Source organism: Saccopteryx bilineata, chromosome 3, assembly GCF_036850765.1.
Source record: "Saccopteryx bilineata isolate mSacBil1 chromosome 3, mSacBil1_pri_phased_curated, whole genome shotgun sequence".
Lineage (NCBI taxonomy): Eukaryota > Metazoa > Chordata > Mammalia > Chiroptera > Emballonuridae > Saccopteryx > Saccopteryx bilineata.
In genome coordinates this window covers 36,146,693-36,174,230 of record NC_089492.1, presented here as the reverse complement: position 1 = coordinate 36,174,230, position 27,538 = coordinate 36,146,693, and the positions used below count along the sequence as shown (strand labels likewise).

The following is a 27,538-nucleotide window of genomic DNA, read 5'->3' as shown; positions in this document are numbered from 1 at the left end:
TTTTTCTATAGCTCTTTTGTTTTATATTTCATTTAGTTCTCTTCTAATTTTTACTGTTTCCTTTCTTGTGCTGACTTTGGTTTGCCTTTGTTCTTCTTTTTCTAGTACTTTAAGATGTGATATTAGGTTGTTTACTTGGTATCTCTCTTCTTTTGATGTAAGTGTGTAATGATATAAACTTCACTCTTACTGCTGCTTTCGCTGCATTCTGGAAGTTGTGCTATGTCGTGTTGTGGTCTTGTTTGTCTGTGTATGCCTTTTGATCTCTGCTTTTATTTCTTATTTGATCCAGTCATTTTTTAGAAGTACGTTGTTTAATTTCCACATTTATGTGGGTTTCTTTACATCCTTTGTGCCGTTGAATTCTGATTTCAAAGCTTTATGGTCAGAAAATATGCTTGGTATAATTCAATCTTTTTTTATTTGTTGAGGTTAGTTTTGTGACCCAACATATGGTCTATCCTTGAGAATGTTTCATGCACACTGGGAAAAAAATTTATAATCTGATGTTCTGAGATAAAATGTGCAAATATCTATTATGTTCATTTGGTCTAGCATGGCATTTAAGGCCAACATTTCTTTATTGATTTTCTGTTTGGATAATCTATTTAAAGCTGTCAGTGGTATTTTGAGATCTCTAACTATTATTGCCTTTTTGTCTGTTTCTACTTTTACATCTGTTAGTAGATGCCGTATATATTTTGGTGCTCTTTGATTTCAGCGTATATATTAAGTGTTACATCTCCTTGATACAATGTGCCCTTTATCATTATATGAAATATCCATCTTTGTCTTTGGTTACTGCTGTTGTCTTGAAGTTAGCATTTCCTGTTATTAGTATGGGTACACCTGCTTTTCTCTGGGAATTATATGCCTGCAGAATAATTTTCCAACCTTTGCTTTGAGTCTACTTTTATTTTTCCAGCATAGATTTGTCTTTTAAAGCCAGCATATGGTTGGGTTTTGCTTTTTGATCCATTCTGCTACTCTGTGCCTCTTTATTAGTGAGTTCAGTCCATTTAAATTTAGGGTATTTTGACACTTGATTTCCTATAGTTATTTTATGTTTTGCTTTCTGGTAGCTCTCTGTCTCCTTTGGTTCTTCTCTTTTTTGTTTCTGTCAGTTGTTTTTGTTTGATGGTATTCCATACTTAAAGAAGTTTCTTCTTTTTTAAGCTATGTGTTTCAGTATTTTTTTTTTGTGGGTGTTATTGTTATGGTATTAAGAGAAAAATTTTTATACATACAAGAGTCTTTTCTCTTATGAGTGCTTCTGCATTCTGTATTCCTTTCCCACTGTAGACCTTTATCCTCTCCCATTTCATGTTCTGTTACAAATTATGATTGTTTGTTTTGTAACTTTGTTGGAGTTTTTACTTGTAGTTTTGTTTTGTTTTGTTATTTGTATCTGGTAGAATAACTCCCTTGAGTATTTCCTGCAGTGGGGTTTCCTAGTGATAAATTCTCTCATCATCTGTATGTCTGGAAAAGTTTTTATTTTTCCTTCATATCTGAAAGATAACTTTAATAGATATAGTATTTTTGGCTGGTAATTCCTCTCTTTCAGTACTTGGAATGTTTGGGTCCACCCTCTTCTGACTTATAGAGGTTCTGCTGAGAATCCAGTGATCATCTAATGGGCCTTCTTTTATACGTTATATTCTTCTTTTCCCTAGCTGCCTTGGGGATTTTTTCTTTGTCTTTGATTTTTGTCTATTTTATTAGGATGTGCCTTGGAGAAGGTCTGTTTGGGTTGAAGTAATTCAGCGTTCTGTTTGCTTCTTGGATTCAAGGATCTAACTCTTCCTATAGTATTAGGAATTTCTCATCAATTATTTGTTTAAATAGGCTCTCCATTCCCTTCTGTGTCTCTTTTTTTGATATAACCATTATTCATATTAATGTTCTTTTGATGGAGTCAGACAGTTCTTGTAAAGCTCCATTATTTTATTTTTCATTTGTGGGTCTCTCTCTTATTCTCTCTGTAGCATCTCTAGTTGCCTGACTTCGATGTTACTGATTCTCTCCTCTCTCCGGACTATTCTGAGAGCTAAACTTGCTAGCTCATTTTTCAATTCATGTATTGAACTCTTCATCTTTGTTTTGTTCTTTTTCTAAAGTTTTAATCTCTTTGGTGAAGTACTCATTTTATTTATTAACCCTTTGAGTGGTGAGTTTTTTGTTAACCCTTTGAGTGAGGATATACATGAATGTTCAGACTACTCACAAAGGGTTAATTTGTTTTTTGAATTATGTATCAGTTTTTTCTCACATCTCATTGAATATTTTCAGAACTTAAATTTTAAATTCTCTATCATTTAACTCCAAGTTTTCCATGTGACTGATATCACTTGTTGGAGATTTTTTATTTTCTTTCTGAGCTACATGTCTTTCTTGTGTAGCCATTGTATTTGTATTCTTCTTTCTTGATGGCATTTGAGATTGATTTTATTAAGATATCTAACAAAAAACAACTAATAATAAATAAATAAAAATTTTCTATATAGTGAAAAATAGAAAAACTTGAAGAAAAATGAAAAGTAAAAGAGAAAAACTATCAACAAATGAAGTGCAAATACCAAGAAAAATAATAAAATACAAAACACCCACAAAAGAATAAGAATAGAAAGATATTAATTAAAGGGAAGTGAAATTCAAAAGAAAAGTGAGATTTTAGTTTTGAGAGATTTTTCTGTTTTCTTCCAATAGGTGGCAGTGTATTACAAGTTTTAGCTCTGTGAACTTCTTGGGCTTACCTCCATTGAGATGTTGCTGTCACAGTGATGTAGGCAGAGCTGCAGTTCTCATGATGGGTTGCACTTGTTGTGAGGGCTTAACAGCTTTATCAATGGCTATCTCAGTCCTCCAGGTGCTCCTCCCCATGTCTCAACAGATCAGGGGACCAGACACAGAACACCTCTGTTCTTCAGCAGAGAGAGTGGCTCTGAGAAGCCAGCTGTTGGGTATGTCTCAGCCACTTTTCATATCCCATGAGGTGAGGCAGGTGGGATCTGTGAGGCTTTGGGCCCTCATTCTGTTTTTCTATGTCTCTATGCTGATTGTGGGCTTCCTGCCAACTGAGGAAATGCTGGCCATGACCCCTATGTTCTGCCACCACTTTGATTTAGAATCTCCTCCACTGCCTCTCAATCTCACTGCTCCTCTGGCTAAAGGAGATCCAGTCACACTGGGTTTCTACTGGCAGAGAAATACCTGGACAGTCTGAGCTTCCTTCCTCTTCAGAGCCCCAGTGGACATAAATCCAGACAGTCCAGATTTGTCTCCTCTCCAGAGCCAGCCGTGTGTGCATCTTATCTTATGCTCCCCTTCTCAACTTTTACCAGCTTTAGTAGACTCCACACGTGGATCTTCTGAGTCACGCCTAAGGGCCCAGCTGGGGTTCTTTCACTGTGTTCAATTTGTTGAAATTTCAAGGGGAGAGATCAAGGTTATCTCACATGCTGCCATTATTTTGACATCATCTATAAACTCTTCTTGTTAATGCTTTCATTTGCTGTGCAAAAACTTTAGTGTAATGTAGTTCCATTTATGTATATTTTCTTTTGTTTCCTTTCTCTAAGGAGATGTAGGAAGGGTATAGTTATGAGTCTTGACTAAGATGAGGATTAGGGAAGAACTTGGTTGCTTTTTACCAGTTACTACATTACCAGCAGTTTTGAACTGTCAGAATATAGTTTCAAAATAATCATTTTAAAAAGGAGAAGCATCATTATATTTGGTAGATGATATGAGAGAACAACCTTTATGTTAATCCCATAGTGAAAAGGTTAAGAAATATCTTCTAGGGACAGTGATAAGAAGGAGAGATTTATTTTCCCCACAATATTGTAAAACTTTTATTACTATAAATCTTTCTAATATCCTCTTACTATCTGTTTAATCTCCACCACATCATAGTTTTGTTTCCTTTTTTATTGCAAATGTAGTTTATTTGGCTTTTCCTCTTTATCTCTTTATTCTCCTTGAATGTAGAGGTTCGTCTATTTTTGGCTTTGTTGATCTTCCCTGCCCCTTTTAAAGTTTGTATTAATTTGTGCTCCTATTTTGTTCCCTGTAATTTTTATTTTGCCTTTTTATGTTTACCTCATTAATTTTGAACTTTTCTTTATTTGCTAAGACAAATATTTTAGACAGTGAACTTCAAGTGCCACTTTATAACCTATAAGCTTTAAATCATAATATTTTGTTTTTAAGTATTTCTTAATTTTATTATGATTTTTTTGACCAGTGTGTGACTAAGAAATGTGCTTTTAAATTTCAAACATAGGCAGTTTTTCAGGTTCTGTTTTTAAATAAATATCTAATTGTATTATGCTCAGAGGTATAGTCCATACCATACTAAATGTGTTGAGGCTAACTTTATTGCCAATATGGTGATTTATTGGTTTTTATAGATGGTTCTATGTACTTGAGAAAAATGTACATTATCCACTTGTTGAATACCATGTTCAGTAACTGTCCATTGCATCAAAATTAGTATTTAAAATATATATATTCTTAGTGTTTTGTAATGTGCTTAGTTACTCTACTTCTGAGTGAGGTAGGCTGAAATTTTCCTTAATGGTTGATATATTTTGAATTTCTCCTTTTAGCTCTGTCACTTTTTCATACACACACACACACACACACACACACACACACACAATTTTTCAAACACAGTTTGCATTCAGTACTTTTCTGCACCAGTTTCAGATGTACAGCAGAATGGCTTCTTTTATGTTTTCAGTTAATGTTAGTATAAATAAATTTTGAATTGTCTTAACTTTCAAGTGAATTGGGTATTTTATATTTAGGTAGTAACTCTGTTTTTAATCATTTCTTTCTTAAAGTCTATTTTGTCACATGTCAGTGTAACTACCAGCTTTCTTTGGCTTCTGTTTTCTCTTTCTGACTCTTAGTCTTCTTGTGAACTTAAGTTTTATGTATTGTCATAAATAACAATAAAACTATGATATTTTAAATCCAGTCTGACATTTTCATCATTTGATGGGACAGTTTATATCATTTATGTTTACTGTGATTATAGTCAGATTTGGATTTATTTTTTATGAGCTATTTGTCCATATTTTTCTGATTTTATTTTCTTATTTTACATTCTAAATTTTACCTCAATTATTTGAAAGTCACATAGTTAATGTATGCTATTTTGGTTGTTACTCTGGCTATTTTCATGTATACATAAAGAAAACCTGAAGTAGGCCTGACCTGTGGTGGCGCAGTGGATAAAGCGTCGACCTGGAAATGCTGAGGTCGCCGGTTCGAAACCCTGGGTTTGCCTGGTCAAGGCACATATGGGAGTTGATGCTTCCTGCTCCTCCCCCTGTCTCTCTCTCTCTCTCTCTCTCTCTCTCCTTCTCTCTCTCCTTTCTAAAATGAATAAATAAAATTTAAAAAAAAAAAAAAAAGAAAACCTGAAGTTAATATCTTTGCCTTTCTTTCCACATACGAGGACTTGATAGAACACTTGACCTTGAATTACATGATCCCTTAATTTATATATTGTCATTGTGCAGTGTCTTACTTTAGCTTGGTTTCTACTTTCAATTTTGCCATCATTTAATGTTTTCTTTTTTTAATGGAACTTTTGGGGTGACACTGGTTATACAGGTTTCTGGTGCCCGATTCTGTACACATCTCTGTACACTGTATTGTGTATTCACACACCCAGCCCCTGAGTCAAGTGTCCGTCCATCATCATTTATCTTCCTATACCCTCCTCACTGCCCCCTCCCTTCCCCTGGCAGTCACCACACTGTTATCTGTGTCCATGAGTTTTTCTTTTTTTGCTCAAATGCTGCACTCTCCTCACTCAGCATTCACCCCACCCCACAGCTGTCAGCCTGCTCTCTATGTATGCATCTTTCTCTAGTTTGCTTGTTAGTTCATTTTGTTCATTAGATTGCACATATGAGTGAAATCATGGTGTACTTGTCTTTTCCTGACTGGCTTATTTCACATAGCATAACGCTCTCCAGGTCCATCCAGCATCGTTTAGTATTTTAACGATAATGTTTGTTTAGATTTTCCCATGTATTTACTAATTCATTCCTTATTATTACTTCTCAAGATTCTTTGGGGTACTTAGATCTAAGGTTTGGCATGTTTGAACATTTGTAGAATAATATCACCTCTTCAAATGGTACCTTCTCCATATTCACTATTATCTCCCTGAAACTCCAGTTAAGCATATTTTAGACTTTCTCCCTCTGTTTATTATTTATTCTCTTTCACCTACAATATTTCTTTGGTACCTTGCATTACATTCTGGATTTCTTTGGCTCTTTCTTTCAATTCACTAATATCTTCAGTTGGATCTAGTCTGATTGAATGGAAGTAATTCTATCCTCATTTGTACTTCTACTTGGTTTTTATACTTAAAAATCTTGTTTCCTGCTCATACTTCCATGAAAGACTTTATTTTTTTAAAAACCAGTTATAAAAACCAAGAACTGTATGATTCCATACATTGGTGTGACATAAAAACAAGACTAAGAGACATGGACAAGAGTGTGGTGGTTGGTGGGGGGGAGGGAAGGAGGGAGAGGGGGAGGGGGAGGGGGAGGGGCACAAAGAAAACTAGATAGAAGGTGACAGAGGACAATCTGACTTTGGGTGATGGGTATGCAACATAATTGAATGACAAGATAACCTGGACATGTTTTCTTTGAATATATGTACCCTGATTTATTGATGTCACCCCATTAAAATTAATAAAAATTTATTTATTAAAAAAACAATTATAGGTTTAACTGATCTGTTTAACAAAACTTAGGGTGGAAGTACAGATATCCTATGTACCCCTTTTGCCCACATATGCACAGCCCTTCCTTATCAACATCCCCCATCGGAATGGTACAATTGTTAACAATGATGAACCTGCATCAACGCATCACTACCCAAACCACAGTTTGAATTAGGATTTACTCTCGATTTTGTACATTCTGTGAATTTGTAAAAGCCATCATATGACACATACCCATCAGTATAGTTATCATACACAGTATTTTCACTGCTCTAAAAATCCTCTGAGCTTAGCCTGTTTGTCCCTTCCCCAGCCAACCCCTGGCAACCACTGGCCTTCTACTATCTGTATAGTTTTACCTTTTCAAAAATGATATATAGTTAATATATCTTATGTAGCCTTTTTAGATTGGCTTCTTTTACTTAGTAAGATGTCTTTAGTTCTTCCTTGTTTTTTCGTGGCTTGAGAACTCATTTCTTTTTTGTGCAAATAGTAGGCCCTTTGTTGGATGTACTGCAGTTGATCCATTCACCTACTAAAGGATATGTTGGTTACTTCCAAATTTTGGAAATTATGAATAAAACTGCTGTAAACATCTGTGTGTAGGTTTTTGTGTGAACTTGAGTTTTCAACTTCTTTAGGTGATTGCCTGATCATATGGTAAGAGTATGCTTTGCCAAACTGTCTTCCAGCGTGGCTGTGCCATTTCACATTTCCCTCCGAAATAATCGGGAATTGCAATTTTGCAACATCTTCTCAGCATTTTGTGTTGTCAGTTCTGGATTTTGGCCATTCTCGTTGGCGTGTAGTGGTATCTCTCAGCTTTAACTTGCATTTCCCTGATGACATGTGATGTGGAACATCTTGCCACATATATATATTTGCCATCTGTATGTTTGCTTTGGTCCTGCTCATGTTTTAAAGATGATTTTTTTAAAACACTTTTTAAACAACTGATTTCTATTTTATGCATGCTATTTCAGTTTGCAAAATCTTTGACAATCTTTTTCTTCTACCCATTTTGTCTCTGCTGTGTTTCACTCAGGTGCCTTGTTGCCTTGTGTGAATTGTGAATTTGGTGTATTACTCTTTGGTTTCAGTTGGAACCTAACCTGTGGAAATTCTGTGAGTGGAAATTGAATTTATCTTAGTAAAATTCACTTTTACTTTTGCTTGTCACCTGGTGGCACTCTCTACCTGGAGCAGGCTTCTTCAGGTTTATACTACATTTGATTTCACACCAAAGTTTAACTAAAATCTTCAAGTGCTGTCTTGTGATTTCAAAGTCTCACAGAGACTTTATTTGCCTGTCTTCTCATTGCTATGGGTAAGGTCAGGATAGTTAGGTTGGTATATTACCTTTGTCCCTTTCTGCATGGGCAATTGGAGTGCTTTGTTATTTTTAATATATATTTTTTAGTTTAAAATAATATATTTTCAGGAAGTTGCAAATATATAAATACATGGGTAAAAATCTTGTGCACCCTTCCAGTTTTCATCAGTGCAACCTTTTCACAGCATTATTGGGGTATAATTGACAAAATTGTAGGATATTTAAAGTGTGCACCATGATGACTTGATATATTTATGTATTGTTAAAGCAATACCACCATTGAGTTAATGAATACATCTGTCACCTCACATATTACTTTGTTTGTGTGATTTTTTTCTTAACTGAGAAGTGGGGAGGCGGAGAGACAGACTCCTGCATGCGCCCAACTGGGATCCCCCCAGCAAGCCCAATAGGGGGCGATGCTCTGCCCATCTGGGACATTGCTCCATTGCAACCAGAGCCATTTTTTTAGCACCCGATGCAAACCATGGGGCCATCCTCTGTGCCCGGACCATCTTGTTCCATTGGAGCCTTGGCTGCGGGAGGGGAAGAGAGAAATAGAGAGACGGGCTCTAGAGGGGGAAGAGTAGAGAAGCAGATGGGTGCTTCTCTTGTGTGTTCTGACCAGAACTCAACCCCGGGATATCCACACGCTGGGCTGAGGCTCTACTGAGCCAAGCAGCCAGGGCACCTTGGTTTTTTATGGGGTTTTTTGTTGGTTTTTAAGGGAATGGGGGACTAAGAACATTTAAGTTCTACTCTCCTAGTGAACTTTTTTTTTTGGCAAACTTTAATCATACTGGACAATGTTGTCAACTATACTCATTTTCTTTTACATTGGGTCCTCAGGCCTTATTTATCTTGTAATTGAAAGTTTGTACCCTTTCTTAATCTTTCTTTATTTCTCCTCTCAGCCTCTGGCAACTATATGTATTTTTTTATTCTTTGTTTCCATGGGTTTGGCTTTTCTTTAGAATTCTACATAGAGGTGATACCGTGCAGCATTTGTTTTTCTTTGGCTTATATCACTTTGTGCAGTGCCCTCCAGGTTTATCCATGTTATTACAAGTGAAAGATTTCCTTTTTTTTTGTGGCTGAAAATATTTGATACACACATACACACACACACACACACACACACACACACCCCATATTTTCTCCATCCATTCATGCATAATGACCAGTAATGTTATTTCCATGTCTCGGGTATTGTGAATAATGATGTTACGAACATGGGAGTACAACTGCCTCCTCAAGATAATGGTGTCATTCCCTTCGGACATATACCCAGAAGTGGGTGGGTGGTTCAGGTAGTGGCTCTCTTTAAATTTCGTGAGGAACTGCCATACTGTTTTCCATTGTGGCTGTACCAGTTTACATTTTTATCAATGGTATAGGTATTTCCTTTCTCCACATCCTACCAGCATTTTGCTAATAGACATCCCAATAGGTGTAAGGTGATATCTCATGATTTAATTTGCATTTTCCTGATGATTAGAGATACTGAGCTCTTTTTCATGTACATGTTGAACATTTGTGTATTTTTGGGAGAATGTATATTCAAATCCTTTGCCCATTTTTAATTGGGTTATTTACTTTCTAATATTGAATTGCATGAGTTTCTTATATTTTGGGATATATAGCTTGCAAATATTTACTCCCATTCCAGAGGTTGCATTTTCATTTTGTTGATAGTTTCCTTTGCTCTTCAGATGATTTTTAGTTTGATCTAGTTCTACTTATTTAGTTTTCCTTTTTTTTTTTTTTTTGCCTTTGCTTTTGGTGTCAAATCCAAAAATTTATTACAAAAATGATGTCACAGAGCTTACCTCTGGTTTTTTCCAAGGAGTTTTATTGTTTCAGGTCTTGTTTAACTTCTTGCATAACTATAGTATAATATCAAAACCAGGAAACTGACATCAGTATGATCCACAACCATATTCAGATTTCACCCATTTGCATGCCCTCATTTGTGTTTGTGTGTAGACGTGCGCATCATTCTCTGTGTTTTATCACATATGTAGATTCATATCACCACCATCACAGACAAGACACAGAACTGTTCCTCACCAACAGCTTTCCGAGGAGGGCTGTTTGAAATTTATTTTTCACTGCCGATGTAGTTCTTTGCAACCCCAGCTTTACATGCAGGATCTCCTATTAAGTAGATTTATCACCTTGGGTGGGCCCTAAACTTTATCTCCTCCCGTACAGTTATCAGAGCAGAAAGCTGGCTTTGGGTGCTTTTATTTTTGTTCCTGGTTTCACTTTTTTTTTTTTTTTTTTTTTTTTTTGCATTTTTCTGAAGCTGGAAACAGGGAGAGACAGTCAGACAGACTCCCGCATGCGCCCGACCGGGATCCACCCGGCACGCCCACCAGGGGCGATGCTCTGCCCATCCTGGGTGTCGCCATGTTGCGACCAGAGCCACTCTAGCGCCTGAGGCAGAGGCCACAGAGCCATCCCCAGCGCCCGGGCCATCTTTGCTCCAATGGAGCCTTGGCTGCGGGAGGGGAAGAGAGAGACAGAGAGGAAGGCGCGGCGGAGGGGTGGAGAAGCAAATGGGCACTTCTCCTGTGTGCCCTGGCCGGGAATCGAACCCGGGTCCTCTGCACGCTAGGCCGATGCTCTACCGCTGAGCCAACCGGCCAGGGCCCCTGGTTTCACTTTTTTGAAGGGACTTTGCAGCTTCTGTTCTTAGTTGCCAGCTTTGAGATGTATTTTAAGAGATACATTAAATTGTATTTAAGCATTTTAGTTGTTTCAGATGGAAGAAGGTTCATTCAAGGTTTCTAATATTTCATACTTTGGAAACAGTTGACCCTGGAAATATTAAAGAACATTTATCTTTATAGGTTTCATTATAGTTTTTTTATAATTAGAAAAGTGGACTTTGTTTTATCTTGGTGCCTATGTATCTATGATTAGTTGATGATTAGAAATACTGTTCATTCAGAACTATATAAGAATGTCCTTCAGGAATGGTCATAAAATTTATAGTGGGCCTCTTAATGATAGTTTAATTTCCAGTTATGTATTTTATTTATCTCTTTATTAGCCTTTATTTTGAAATAACTAAAACACAGAGAAGTTAGTTTCTCCGAGCTAATGGTCATCGAAAGTTTGAGACTAAAGTCACATGAATTTTTGCTTACCTATTTTCTACAACTCAGATTTAAGTGGTTTTGCAGTTAACTTTTAAGTTGGATTTATTACCCAAATAATATACATTTCTCTGAATTTCCAAATCAGGTTAAAAAGACAAATATATAATTTAATTTCAAAAGCAAACAGAAAAACTCTCCAACCTTCATTCTTAGTTTGAAAATTGTCAATGAGCATGGTTAGAAATATCTGGCGGTTGCTCCACACACAAACCATTTTTCCATTAGGAAGATGAACCTGTGGAAAGTCGTGTTTTCCACAGACAGATGATGGGAGGAATATAGCCAAGAAGAAATATGGGGAATTTCAAGCCTAAATGAAAAACACTGATGAAACTCAATGTTTTTGTGGTTGTAATCTTGTGATTATGCAGTTTCTCCATGTGCCAAGGGAAACAGGAAGTCTGATGTTAATGCTGGGCTAGTTGCTTTGTTTTTCTTTTAATATAGAACTAATTGGTGCTAATGTAGCAATAATTGCATTTCCAAAATTACTTTTTTTCCCCCAAGAATTCTAGGATTATTTTAGTTCACCTTAAAATATATTTAAAGAATTTATTTAAGCCTCACTGGGCAGTGGTGCAATGGATGGAGTGACGGCCTAGAACATGGAGGATGCAGGTTTGAAACCTGGAGGTTGCCACCTTGAGCCCAAGGGTCGCTGGCTTGAACAAGGGATCACTGGTTCAGCAGCAGCCCCCCCTCCCCCGCCCCCAATCAGGGCACATATGAGAGAGCAGTCAGTGAACAGCTGAGGTGCTGCAATGAGGATTTGATGCTTCTCATCTCTCTCCCTTCCTGTCTGTTTGTCTCTCTCTGTCCTTCTCTAGGTCTCTCTTGCTTTATAAAAAAAAGAATTGATTTAAAACATAGAAACCACTGGCCAGATTAAATAAGTAAAATGTAACTTTTATATTTGGAAAAATAATATAGAGAAATAGAATAGGCCATCAGCTGCCCAAGATGTTTGCTCTAAGTCAGAATTTATGTGAATCTGAATCAAAAGTTTCCTGTTTAAAAACTGAGAGTTCTTATTGCTGCAGACAGATTAGCTTTTCACTTGAGATTTGTAAAGATTTGTGTGAATTCAAATCAGTGAATTGAAACAACATTTACTGATTGTGATATATTTGGGAAGATTGAAAATCATTGTGTTGTTATTGTGCTTCTATATAGAGAGATACCTTAAAAGCACAGATTTGGAGGGAGGGAGTTTGGAGGAAAGATGATCAGGAAAGACTTCAGAGAAAATGAAGTCAGAGTTGGGTTTTTAAAAATCAGTAGAATTACAGCAATATTGAAATAAAAAGAGAACATTCTGCCAAAATAGGATAGTCAGAATGTTACTTCCTCCCATCTGCACTCTCATTCCTTTTTTCTTTACCTTCATTAGGGTTCATGGCCCATTTTTTGAGCTTTATTTCTTTTTTTCCACCTTTTTTTTTTTTTTTCATTTTTCTGAAGCTGGAAACAGGGAGAGACAGTCAGACAGACTCCCGCATGCGCCCGACCGGGATCCACCCGGCACGCCCACCAGGGGCGACGCTCTGCCTACCAGGGGGCGATGCTCTGCCCATCCTGGGTGTCGCCATGTTGCGACCAGAGCCACTCTAGCGCCTGAGGCAGAGGCCACAGAGCCATCCCCAGCGCCCGGGCCATCTTTGCTCCGATGGAGCCTTGGCTGCGGGAGGGGAAGAGAGAGACAGAGAGGAAAGCGCGGCGGAGGGGTGGAGAAGCAAATGGGCGCTTCTCCTGTGTGCCTTGGCCGGGTAATCGAACCCGGGTCCTCCGCACGCTAGGCCGACGCTCTACCGCTGAGCCAACCGGCCAGGGCGAGCTTTATTTCTAATGCAATTCTTGGGTACATGTAAAACTTTAGGCTAACCTTTCATTGCATGCCCATTTCTAAATTGTATATTTCTAAGTTAGAACAGAAAAAAGGGATACCAGGTTGAGCTCTTACCTCAGGAATAATGAAAATCTGTTTCTTTCTGTTTCTCTGGCTCCTATGGCTTCTTGATCAACGCCTGTTTGTTTACCTGCTACCTTATTGTAACTCTGATATCTCCCTGCCTGAGCTGCCTGCTTATTTAATTTCAGTCCCCTCCCTGATCCTCTCTCTACTTGAACTCATTGGTTTTAGCCCTCACCTTGCCTGACCCAGTGTGTGCCCTCTCCATTTCCAAGCAGCTGGCCTAGACACCTGCCACCTTGATTGAATCTCAGAGTTCATCCACCTTCCATCAGTTCTGACCAACCAACCTGTGTGCATGGGCAGACCCACACTGCTTACTTAGCCAAGGCATAGTCTTAATCAGGTTCTACTCTCTATCTGTAATTATAAACGAGGACCCAAAGCCCCCCCCCATTATTTACATATTAGCATTCCATAGGTGCAATACATTTAGTTGTATTTTTTCTAAACCTGCATTTGTGGAGTTTTTAGAATCAGTAATAGTAAAACTATTTTTATCCTCTATTATTTCAATTATTTTGTTGACTGAAGCTTTCATTATGGACAAATATTATTTTCTTTTTTAATAACTCACTTTAAAGCATTTGTGAACCAACAAAATTAAAGAGAAAACTCACTCAGTGTTAGGTTTATCTGTCTCTGAACCATGTTCTTTTGCCCTATCATACTTCCTTGTTATTTGCATTCTAAAATCTTTATGAAAAATGTAACCATTTCCTTTCTCTAACTTAGCTTTAAGCCACTGATAATTTTATTCCTTTGCTAAGCATTGGGCGCAATAAGATCAAAGTCCCAAGTTTGTATGGGCCAATAGTCCTCACCGGGTTTCTACATCAGTAAACAATGTATTGTTCTCAGCAGTTTAGTCTGTGTGGCAGTTGGTTTCTATAAAGTACCAAAGGCAAGATGATATTGTAGAATACTATGAAAAACTTTATGACACTAAATTCAACAATCTAGAAGAAATGAATAAATTCCTAGAATAATATAACCTTCCTAGACTGAGTCAAGAAGAAGGAGAAAGCCTAAACAGACCAATTAGCAGGGAGGAAATAGAAAAAACTATTAAAAACCTCCCCAAAAATAAAAGTCCAGGCCCAGACGGTTATACTAGTGAATTCTATCAAACATTCAAAGAAGACTTGGTTCCTATTCTACTCAAAGTCTTCCAAAAAATTGAAGAAGAAGCAATACTTCCAAACACATTTTATGAGGCCAACATAACCCTCATACTGAAACCGGGCAAGGATGGCACAAAAAAAGAAAACTATAGACCAATATCTCTAATGAATACAGATGCTAAAATACTAGCAAATCAAATACAACAACATATTAAAAAAATAATACATCACGATCAAGTGGGATTCATCCCAGAATCTCAAGTATGGTTCAACATACGTAAAACAGTTAACGTAATACACCATATCAACAAAACAAAGAACAAAAACCACATGATCTTATCAATAGATGCAGAAAAGGCATTTGATAAAATACAACACAATTTTATGTTTAAGACTCTCAACAAAATGGGTATAGAAGGAAAATATCTCAACATGATAAAGGCCATATATGATAAACCATCAGCTAACATCATATTAAATGGCACAAAACTGAAGGCTTTCCCCCTTAAATCAGGAACAAGACAGGGTTGTCCACTCTCTCCACTCTTATTTAATGTGGTGCTAGAAGTTCTGGCCAGAGCAATCAGACAAGACAAAGAAATAAAAGGCATCCATATCGCAAAAGAAGAAGTAAAGGTATCACTTTTTGCAGATGATATGATCCTATACATCGAAAACCCCAAAGAATATACAAAAAGACTACTAGAAACAATAAGCCAATACAGTAAGGTCGCAGGATATAAAATTAACATACAAAAGTCCATAGCCTTTCTATATGCCAACAATGAAACATTTGAGAACAAACTCAAAAGAATAATCCCTGTCACGATTGCAACAAGGAAAATAAAATACCTAGGAATAAACATAACAAAGAATGTAAAGGACTTATATAATGAAAACTACAAAGCATTGTTAAGGGAAATCGAAAAAGATACAATGAGATGGAAGAATATTCCTTGTTCTTGGATAGGAAGAATAAATATAATCAAGATGGCCATATTACCCAAAGCAACATACAGATTTAATGCAATTCCCATCAAAATTTCAATGACATTTTTAAAAGAAATGAAACAAAAAATCATCAGATTTATATGGAAATATAAAAAACCCTGAATAGCCAAAGCAATCCTAAAGAAAAAGAATGAAGTTGGGGGCATTACAATACCTGACTTCAAACTATATTATAGAGCCACGACAATCAAAACAGCATGGTATTGGCAGAAAAATAGACATTCAGGCCAATGGAACAGAATAGAAAGTCCAGAAATACAACCACATATATATGATCAAATAATTTTTGATAAAGGGGCCAACAACACACAATGGAGAAAAGAAAGCCTCTTCAACAAATGGTGCTAGGAAAACTGGAAAGCCACATGCAAAAGAATGAAACTCGACTACAGCTTGTCCCCTTGTACTAAAATTAATTTAAAATGGATCAAAGACCTAAATATAAGACCTAAAACAATAAAGTACATAGAAGAAGACATAGGTACTAAACTCATGGACCTTGGTTTTAAAGAGCATTTTATGAATTTGACTCCAAAAGCAAGGGAAGTGAAGGCAAAAATAAATGAATGGGACTACATCAGACTAAGAAGTTTTTGCTCAGCGTGAGAAACTGACAACAAAATAAACAGAAAGCCAACTAAATGGGAAATGATATTTTCAAACAACAGCTCAGGTAAGGGCCTAATATCCAAAATATACGAAGAACTCATAAAGCTCAACAGCAAACAAGCAAACATTTCCCAATAAGAAAATGGGAAGAGGACATGAACAGACACTTTTCTCAGGAAGAAAGACAAATGGCAACAGATATATGAAAAGATGTTCATCTTCATTAGTTATTAGAGAAATGTAAATCAAAACTGCAATGAGATACCACCTCACACCTGTTAGATTAGCTATTATTAACAAGACAGGTAATAGCAAATGTTGGAGAGGCTGTGGAGAAAAAGGAACCCTCATTCACTGTTGGTGGGAATGTAAAGTAGTACAACCATTCTGGAAGAAAGTATGGTGGTTCCTCAAAAAACTGAAAATAGAACTACCTTATGACCCAGCAATCCCTCTACTGGGTATATACCCCCAAAACTCAGAAACATTGATACGTATAGACACATGCAGCCCCATGTTCATTGCAGCATTGTTCACAGTGGCCAAGACATGGAAACAACTAAAAAGCCCTTCAATAGAATACTGGATAAAGAAGATGTGGCACATATACACTATGGAATACTACTTAGCCATAAGAAATGATGACATTGGATCATTTACAACAAAATGGTGGGATCTTGATAACATTATATAGAGTGAAATAAGTAAATCAGAAAAAAACAAGAACTATATTATTCCATATGTAGGTGGGACATAAAAGTGAGACTAAGAGACATTGATAAGAGTGTGGTGGTTAGGGGGGGAGAGGAAAAGGGGGAGGAGCACAAAGAAAACTAAATAGAAGGTGAAGGAGGACAATCTGACTTTGGGTGATGGGTATGCAACATAACTGATTGACAAGATAACCTGGACATGTTTTCTTTGAACATATGTACCCTGATTTATTGATGTCACCCTAGTAAAATTAATTTAAAAAATAAATTTAAAAAAAACAAAGGCAAGATGAGGAAATGAAATAGATTAAGAAGGCTCTATGACTTTTCCTATCAAAATATCAAAGGGCTGAGGAAGCTGCATGATTAGCCTTGGAAAGAAGACTGGTTTTTAAGTCAGAAAACCTGGACTTAAGTGGTAGTTTGTTACCTACTATCTGGGTAACTTTGGCTAAGTCTTGCAACCTCTCTGAATATTTTCTCATTAGTAAATATGGAGATAATATAGAACCTCAGCATCTCAAGACTGAAAGCATGTATGTGAAAATACTTAGAAAAACAGTACAGAGCTGCGAATAGCATAAATCATTATAAGATAGATTACTGTAAGGTATAAATTTCGGATACATTTTCAAGTCTTACTATGTGGTATCTTTCTAATATCTGCCTTATAGATTTGATTAGCCCAGTGTATTTACCAGTAATCAAAGGGGGGAAAATGATACTCTGTTTATGATCAAAATAAACATAGAAGATTGATATTATCTATTTGCCATTTTTTACTGCCTTTACAGAAGAGCTTTGAATTTAGGAATTCTTCGGGATCCTGGATCAGAAATTGAAGATAGGCAATACCAAATAGACCTGCAGTCTATCAATATTGGTACTGCACAGTGGGATCAACTGAAACCCGAGAAGGAAAGCGGCACAGGAGGGGCGCTGACAGAAAGTGAGCGGAATTCTCAGAACCCAGCCCTGGAGTGGAATATGGCCAGCAGGTAGGAAACAACTGAGAAACACTCTGCACTTTCTAATATTTCATTGCCAGAAGGGCAGTTGGCGATATTCTTTAGCATGCCTGAACTAATTGTTTTGGTATTGCTTTTTCATTTCCTGACAAACATATAATATATTTTATAGTTGAATCTCATCATTTCACTTGGAAACCTATTAGTCCTAATGTTACATCATGATTATTACAAATTTAAGATTGTGTCATTTTTTTAAAGCTTGCTATTTGATGAAATGTTCTACTTCAGGCTAAGGATGCATTCACATTTTCCCTTAAAATCTATTGTATTCAAGATCAAATTATGTTAATTCTCTCCCTACTGCTTCTAATAAGAGGAGAAAAGCCTCAAAGGCTCTCATTGTTTCTTTTTCAGTCCACTTTGATTAAAAGTAGGGATGTTCTCAAAATAACTTTTAAAAGAATTAATCCGAAATGTGAGTTGTAAGATGTATAGAGAGCCACTGCCATTTTACCTGGGCTGTTGCTAGTTCTTATCAGCAGGGTAGACTTGTTTCCTAGAAGGAAGGTACTTGTCATTAAATACACTTGTATATTGTAAAAATATACATGGTATGCCGTAAACATTTTTTATGACTTAAGAAAGTGTCGTTATATTTCACCATTTCTTTTTTATTTATGAGATTCAATTAACACCTGTTGCTGATAACATATTTTGATAGTTTCTTGATGGGATTTCTTTAAAAAATCAATGCAAACTTTGTTGTAATACCTTTTGCATAGCTAATTGCTTTCGAGTTTCAGCCCCTTTAACACAAAACTATTTATCTATGTCTTGGCATTAATAATGGTGATAACATTAATAATAGACTATATAATGATTATTACTTTACCCAATTTCACAATAATGAGAAGAGGTAAGAACTGTTTTCCCTAATTTTACAAAAAGTAACTAAGGCCTAGACAAGATACATAATTTGCCTAAAACCAAATATTACATGTTAGTCTGTACTCCTTTTTATAAGGTTCTTCTTTTTTAGGTACCCACATTCTTTTCTAACATCATTATGCTCTTTTCACAATGAGCTTCGTTTAACTTCCCTAGAATATGATTGTCACTTGCTACTAGGCTTTTGTACGTGATCTTTTCTTTGCCTGGAACTCTCTCAACCCACCCTTTTCGTTTGCCTCATCACATCTCAGATCAGGCGTCATGTTTTCCAGAAAGTCGTTCTGAGTCCTCCAGGAGAAGCCCTTATACATGCTCTCATGTCATAGAGCATATATCATTACAATTATGTATGTACTTTGTCTGGGTCCTGAGGACAGAGATCATCACCATCCTGTCCTATAATTTATTCCTAACACTAACTATTTTCATGATATAAAACAAATAATTATAGCCCTTTATTGACAAGTGATTGTGCCTTTAAGAAGGGATATAAATTTGTGTGAAAAATCTCCCACAAATGACCCCGGTGTACCTCAGGGGAGGGATGCACTCACTGAGCCATCAGCAGGCAGCGGTCTGGAAGCTAGGGTACTGAGCGTTTGGGTCCTGACAGCAGGATTTGATGCATACCACAATCTACTCTACACATCTGACCTCTAAACATCACATGATATCAGCTAGGATCAAGTTCCCTCATTCCTCCACGTCACTCAGTTTTCAGATTTAGCTAGTACCAGCTAAAAAACTTACCCATCATCATTTCTTAAAAACTACAAATTCTATCCTTAAAAAAGAAGATGAACCAAATTTTCCCAGGAAACTTCATGACCATCTAGCCTTAACTCAAGTATATCTCTCCTATTTGTTCCTCAGTTCATTTAATGAAAAGTTTGTGGGTTGTTTTTTTGTGTGTGTGTGTGTGTCTGTATGTTTTAATTAATTGGGTTGAAATTTACATAGCATAAAATTAATTAAAGTGAATAATTTAGTGCCATTTGGTACATTCACAATATTTTGTAACCACCACCTCTATCTTTAACTGCAAAGTCTGTCTAGCTGCAAATATTTTCTTCAGCCCAAACTAAAACCCCTTACCTATTAAGTAGTTTCTCTGCATCTGTGTCCCTTCTCATGCCCTCTGGCAGGCACCATTCTGCCTCCTGTCTCCATGGATTTATCTGTTTGGCATATTTCTTGTAAAGTTAGTCATATAATATATGACATTTTGTGTGAGGCTTGTTCAGTTAACAATGTTTTGGAAGTTCTGGAAGTTCATCCACATTGTAGCATGTGTGAATAATTTAGTGTTGTTTCTTTTATGATAGATAATACTCCACAGTATATAAGTATCTTAGTTTGTTTATTCATCTGTTGGACATTTGGGCTATTTTCATCTTTTGGCTTCTGTGAATAATGATCTGTGGGCATTTGTGTACAGTACCTGTTTTCAGATATTTTGGATATAAACCCAAGAGTGGAATTACAGAGTCATATGATAATTTTAGGTTTAACTTTTTGAGGAACTATATATATACAAAGCTGTTTTCCAAAAAATGGCTGAACCATTTTTGCATTCCCACCAGCACTGTTCAGAGGTTCCAGTTGCTCCACATTCTCACCAACATTTTCTGATTTTCTTGATGATAGTCATCCTACTGGGTATGGTTTTGATTTGAATTTCCATAATGATTAGTGATGATGAACAACTCTTCACATGCCATTTGTGCATCTTCTTTGAAAAATGTTTATTTAAGTCTTTTGCTGATTTTTTAATTTGATGATTAGCTGATCTTTCTCTATTGTTGCTCATGTTTTGGTGTCATATCTGAGAACCCATTGCCAATTTCAAGACATGAAGATTTATCCCAATGCTTTATTCTTAGAGTTCTATTGGTTTAGTTCTTCTGGTTAGGTTGGTGATCCAATTTGAGGTTGATTTCTTTTTCATTTCTTTGTTTTTATCCATAGTATAAGGTAAAGGTCCAATTTCATTCTTTTGCACGTGGATATCCAGTTGACCCAGTACCACTTGTTGAACAGACTGTTTTTCCCCATTGAATGTTCTTGGCACCCTTGTCAAAAATAAACAGACATTTGGCTGTCTTAATAATATATGCCATCAACTGTCTTTTACACTAGAGAAATAAAATGAAATAATTTCTAATATGTGCCGTTTTCCTTGTAGAGATCCATATCCAATTAAAAAGACAGACTAGTTAATTAACTATTGAAGTACAGTGTAGAAATTGCTATATAGACATAATTATAGGATATTTAAGATTACAGAAGAATCACATGAAAATCAGGATAGATGCATTCCATGTACATAGGACATCTCAGGCCAATAATGTGATAAATGCATAAATAAAACAAAGTGATCTAAAATCAACATAGATACAAATTAGAGAATTTAAAGAAATACATTAATAACTATGGGTTGGTTTATCAGGGCAGGTTTCATAGAGGATACAACTTCTAAATTTATTTTCAGAGAGTATTAGTGGCAGGAGAGGGAAGGAACATCTTAAACTAAGAAATCAGTAGATCAAATGCTAAGAGTATGAAAATGTGACGTTTTATTCACTACTGAATACCCAGATATAATTTCATGCTTGTTACATAATAGGAGTTTAATAAGGATTTGAGGGAACTTGTGAAACATTGAATGATTAGATGATGAAGTAGAGCTAACAAATCAAATGACTGAATAAGTGTTTCTTATAAAGTAATTCTGATGAATATGCCTACAAATGAGACAAGAAATTTTAGTTCTGATATAACTTAGTTCTGATTAATCTTGACAGAAATATAGATAGAACCTTATTATAATTATATTTTTGTCTTTTTCATTAAGTTTTAAAGGTAAAAAAGTTACCTAGTGAAGAATAATTTGTTCTCTCCCCAGACCAGTATAAAATATCAGCCATTTTCATTCATTCCTCCTGAATACATTATTCAGATTTTGTCTTTAATCATAGTGCGTTTATATGTGTATGTTGGGGACAGGGCAGCAGGGAAGTTAAGCATAAAGACTCATGAAATTCTAAAATGTGTATATCTTCTGCTTCCAAAATCTTAATTTTTCATCAGGGTTCAATTAGGTCAGCAGAATACTGGAAATATTTTAGCATAAAATTTCTTTTAGACACAAGACTTTATGCAGTTGTAAGAAGCTGGGAAGTAAGGGTCTAAAAGAGGGAGATGGGGAAACAGAGAAATGTCACTACCCAACCCTCTTGATTATGTGACTGGGTAAAAAAGTTATTGTTCCCTACGGAATCTGGGAAGCCAGGCATAAGCAGCGACTGGTGGGACCCCAGGGGCCTGGTAAAGAAGTGCACAGCTGCTTCTGTGTCTGGGGGTGAGCCCACAGTTGCTGATGGTCAGCAGGGCCGATGATCAGGAAAAAAGAGCTCATCACAAAGCTCAGAAGAGTAAGGACGAGCTGGAATCTGTCAACACCTCTGGAACAGATTTTCACTGCATTTAAAACAGCATGACTTTAAGGGTATATTGGCTTCAATTTCCTTTACACCTTCCAAATCTCATACAAACTTCTCTCTAAAGTTTGATTCGTTCTTATTAGCAAGTTGTTATAGAATAAAACCACTACACGAAGCTAAGTGAGGAGGTTTCTTGGCTTGAACAATGGCACTAAGAATAGAGCGAAGTGCCGGACCCTGGTTGCTTCTTAGTAAAAATCAACTACCTTTCTCTTCCTCAGTGCTCTGACCTTACACAGATGCTGAAGTTCATTGTTAATCACTTTTCTCTTTTTCTCTTAGCCACCATTTTACCACATCTGGGCCTATTTTATAAACTGAGGAAATGAAGTGCTGAGAACTAAAACAGCCTGCACTGATGTTTGCCATATGCAGGTTACACATTCAAATCACTATTGCCGTGTTATATGGTGATTAGTGCTTTGGGTGTAAGGCATGGCGATGGAAAGCTTATTATGCAATTTCATGAGAATGCCAGTAAGCCTTAATTCCCCAAGTTAATATCAGCATAATCTTCTTGTTTATAATATTTAACAGTATAATTTGAGTAGACTCAAAACTATACTTGAAAAATAAATCATTTAGTTTTTATCACAATACTTTTATTTGTCCCTGTCATACTACCTATATTTGATTTCCTTGGGTAATTTTTCTTTCAAACTTCATTGTCTAAGAAATAGTTACAGTATATTCATTTGTTTAGATATTTTGATATACATGTATCAAATTATATATACTATGCTATAAGCCTTTCCCCCCCTCACATAAGATATTTTTAAGTCATTGTTGCTATATCTGCTTAAGCCAGCTTCATTTGAATTTGGCACATTCCTAAGATCAGTCAGCCATGTACTTCACAGAATTGGTAGCATAGACTTTCTGTTGATAGTGAAGTCCTTAAAGCATACATTATTGGCCTTAATTCTGTGAGATTTTGACTATTTCATCTGTCTTTTGATCTCTCTGTTTTTTTTAATAACTAAAGTTATTACTGAAATCTTCACAGAAGCCCTTGCCTATTTAATTTGTGAATAATCAAACATGACCTCTTTCCCGAATTTTATCTGAAATCATTAACAGGAATATGAAATAAAAGCATTGTCTTGGTTCTTAGTCTTTTGTTTTATTAATTTGTGAGGATGTCAAGCTAATGCCTAAGTGAATTATATAAATTAGTCTAATTCCCATACCTCATATATTAATGCCTAAAGTGACCTACACTCACTTGAATTATACAATATTTTTAAAGAGGATTTAAACATTTTTATTTATATTTCTTTTGTTTCCAATGTGCTATTGTTACTTATTTTTATTGAAGTATAATTGGCATGTAATACATGAGTTTCAAGTGTACAACATATGACTTGACATTTATAAATCTTATGATGTGATCACTACATTAAAGTGAATAATAATGTGATAACTTTGCAAGGTGACAGATGGCTACTTGAATTGTATGATTTTTATATCTTCCTAAACTGAATCAACATGGCTTTACATGAGAGAAGGTGGTTTCTCCTCCTGCTTAAAGTACCTGGGACTGAGATGAGAGGAAGAGGGGTCCTGAGGCAGCACCAAGGAGGACTCAGTTTGTCCTTCTCAGCAGCAAGCAAACACTTTCTTCCTTACACTACTGTCTGAGGGCATCTTTGCAACCTGAAATGATGGTAAAGAGATAGAAAGACAAAGATCTGTCTTACCCGTCTTGTTCTTCTTTCTATCTTAGTATAGTTTCTGATAGAGAGTAAGTGCTCAAAAAGTCAGAAAGTATTTAAATGATATATAATCATCATAATAGTACATCATAAAATTTTAAAACCTCCCGTATCTTCAGTTACTTTGTTCTTACAGCTTCTAACATCAGAAGTATTGTACACACACAGAGCGACACACACCTTGATCGATTCAAACCAACCTAACCAAAGCCCTCAGGTTTCCTCTCTTCGACCTTTTATCTTTAAGAGAAAGAACCAAACAAGATTATACCAAAATTTACTTAAAGATGTATGTATAACACATAACTTTTTATACATTATTCTGTATAATTTTGTGAACACCCTAACTGGTACATAAATACATGTTAAAAATCTTTAAAAATTAAATAAAATAAGTCTTGTGACCATATGTCCCTTGGTGAATTCCTGTTTATATCCTCAACATACAATATCTAATACCCTTTTCTATGAGAAACTTGCAGTAATTCTTTGGTTTCTCCCTCCTCTATGAAGTTTATTGTGAAGTTTTGCCTTGGGTGGAGAAAAAGCTATCAAGTAGAATTAGATGCAGGAGTTCCAGACAGTAGATGTAAACAACTGAAAAGTATAACCAGAGCTATTATTCATTAAACATCTCAGTAAAATTGAACTAAGTGGATATTTCAATATAGATATGCTCACATGACTTTCTTCAGAGAGTATAATAAATGTAGCATTTGTGATCCATCACAAATACATTAGCCATAGTTTTGGTTGCTTATTTTGTTTGTTTTGGGGAGAGCAATTTTTTGTTTGGCCTTTAAAAAAAAAAGAATAAGACTACAGCAATCTTTATATTGCATAAGAACTGTTTTGTGTGCACTTAGACTATTTGGCATTGTTTTATTCTGTCCTTTTGATGGAATATTTGGAAACTTTAGTACCATTTTTCTAGTATTTTTTATTATGTAGTTGTTGAAATATAGTTCTTAAACTGCTTTAATATTACCCACAAAGTCATAGCAAAATGTGTGGAAGGTGAGCAGAAGTATCTTGGTGTAAATATGCTAAGCCCAAGAAAAATGACCACAACCTTTTTTAAGGTGTATTTTCATGAGTGTGTGTGTCATATAATTATGCCTTCTTGCTTAGTAACTTTCAGAGAACCATACTTTTTCTTATTTGCAATCTACTGCTCCCAGATTTCAATAGAGTAGCTATTGTTAACACATATGATTACTTTCCTGTTATTTGATTAGCACCTTATGATTATCAATCTTTTTTTTTAATCCTCAAAGAGGGTTTTATAAATTTCTGTGGGCTTAATCCTCTAAATTAGATGACAATACAAATCACTGTACTATCTCTGTTTCTATGAACAATGTAGAGATAGATTAAATAATTGTTATATTAGAAGAGTATATCAGAGAACTATTTCTTTTGCAATTCTTCCAACCCCATATTCTTTAGTATGATATAGAATATAGATAATCTGTATTTTCTAGCTTATTTTTATATACAGGCAGAGTCCCCTGGCTACAAATGAGATGGGTTCTGTAGATTTGTTCTTAAATTGAATTTATATATAAGTTGGCACAGGTACATTTACCTATTAAATGTAACTTATGTTTGTCTTAACATAGTATTTATTTTTACCTTTCTGTGCATATAAGTAGTTAAACATTTTCAGACCTACGGAACCTATCTTGTTTGTAACCTGGGGACTTCCTGTGTTTTATTTACCAGAGGTCGTTAGCTATTTCAGCAAGATGTGTCTAATTGTGGATTTTATTATATTTATCTGAACCAGGAATCATTGTGCTTCCTGAATCTGTGTATTCCTATATTTCATTAGAGCTGGAAAATTCTCAGCCATTATCTCTTTATATTATCCCTTTTTCTTTCTTTCTAATCTTTCATTTTGGAGTGAAAAATATGTCAGACCTGACTTTTTAACTGTTACTTTAAACTTCCCATTTTATTTTTTAATTGAATTTATTGGGGTGACACTGGTTAACATAATTATACAGAGTTTAAGTGTACAATTCTACAACACATCATCTGTACAGTGTATTATGTATTCACACACCCACCCCCCAAGTCAAGTGTCCGTCCATCACCATTTATTTCCTATACCCTCCTCCACTGCCCCCTCCCTTCCCCTGGCAGTCACCACACTGTTATCTGTGTCCATGAGTTTTTCTCTTTTTCTTTTCTTTTTTTTTTCAATCCCTCTACCCCCTTCACCCAGCATTCTCCCCACCCCCCAGCTGTCAGCCTGCTCTCTATGAATGCATCTGTCTCTGTTTTCCTTATTAGGTTCATTTTGTTCATTAGATCCACATATGAGTGAAATCATATGGTACTTATATTTCTCTGACTGGCTTATTTTATTTAATATAATGCTCCCCATTTTGAAATTTATAATACTTTATGAAAAATCTATAGTTTTGTCAAATCTAACTTATAGTTTACTGATTTTCCTTAAGCAAATGTAAAGAACTATTTATCCATTATATTTTTAATTTTAGTACTTATATTTTTCATTTCTGGAAGTTCTGTTTAGTTTTTCAAATTTGTCTTGCCTTTTCTGATAGTACTTTGTTTTTGTATTAATCTTTTTTTCTATCCTATATGTCATTAGTAGTTTTAAACAAATTTATTGTTCATATATAGTAATTTTATTATAAGTTCTCAATAATGAATTTGTTAATAGGATTGAATTTCCCTCTTGCTAATAAAGAATAATTTTTTGAGGAATATATGAAATAATCTGTGATTATCGTCAGTGATTTTTGTTTCTGAGAACCCTTTTTGTCAGTTTGAGAGAATGTTTTCTAGAGTTTTTGCACCCATTTCTGATAGATGCTTCAGGATTATCAAAGGACTGTTGCCACTTTTATATAAGTAACTCAGAATGGGTATTTTTGAACCAACATAGGTAATACACATAAGTTATAACTGTGAAACATACATTATATTTTTCATTTTCTAAGGAGAAGTCTGTTTTTTCAACAAGTTCTCTTGCCAAGTTGGGCAACTTCCTTATACTTCTGTTTATGATGGCAGATGTTTTTCAGCCCTTCAAGGGCTCTAGATACAGATAAGCAGCTCATTTCAAAATCCTTGCCTATCAAGGATACAAGAATTAGCCTGTGGTCTCAATGTAGCCACTCAAAATCTGTTCCCTTGTTTTACTGAGAGTGTCTAAGACCTTGAAGTCATTGACAATGTCAGTTAATACTTTGAGTTTTGCTTCTCTCTTTTGTTTTTTTAAACCCTAGAAAATTATCTAGTAAAATGTTGGTAGAATTTAATTCTTACTGTAGTTATTTTTTGTGTTACTTTTTTTGTTAGAATTTATTTACCCTTGAAAATTTTTGAATCTTAAAAAAATATAATGATTTTTAAAATATATTTTATTACCTCAAATACTTACCAGAGAATAACACAAAAGGTAACACTATAAACAAGAAAAAAATGTTATGGGACTGTTGACTTTTTATATATTTCTTTTTACTTCTAAGGTCAAAGATCTTTCTTATGTTGTATAACTGATTTAATTCATCACATTATGGGGAAAAAGTCATGGTATGGAACAGCACTTTTTTTTTTATTAGTACTTTAGTTAATGTTTGCTCTTATTTTGTTCCCTACCATATTTCCATTTTAGAGTATGTTTAATGAAAGGTATATTTTAGCACTCCCTTATCATAATACATCACATGTT

At 35.4% G+C, this 27,538-nt stretch overlaps 1 protein-coding gene across 4 annotated transcripts in view; it reads left to right on the top strand.

Moving 5' to 3' along the window:
* VPS13B (vacuolar protein sorting 13 homolog B) overlaps nt 1-27,538 on the top strand; it is an 890,836-nt gene that overhangs the window by 541,021 nt on the left and 322,277 nt on the right. For all 4 annotated transcript variants that reach the window (XM_066265974.1, XM_066265971.1, XM_066265975.1 and 1 more), the window contains exon 31: nt 17,484-17,687. In XM_066265974.1, coding sequence (XP_066122071.1) covers nt 17,484-17,687 — 204 coding nt within the window. The remainder of the gene's footprint in view (nt 1-17,483; nt 17,688-27,538) is intronic.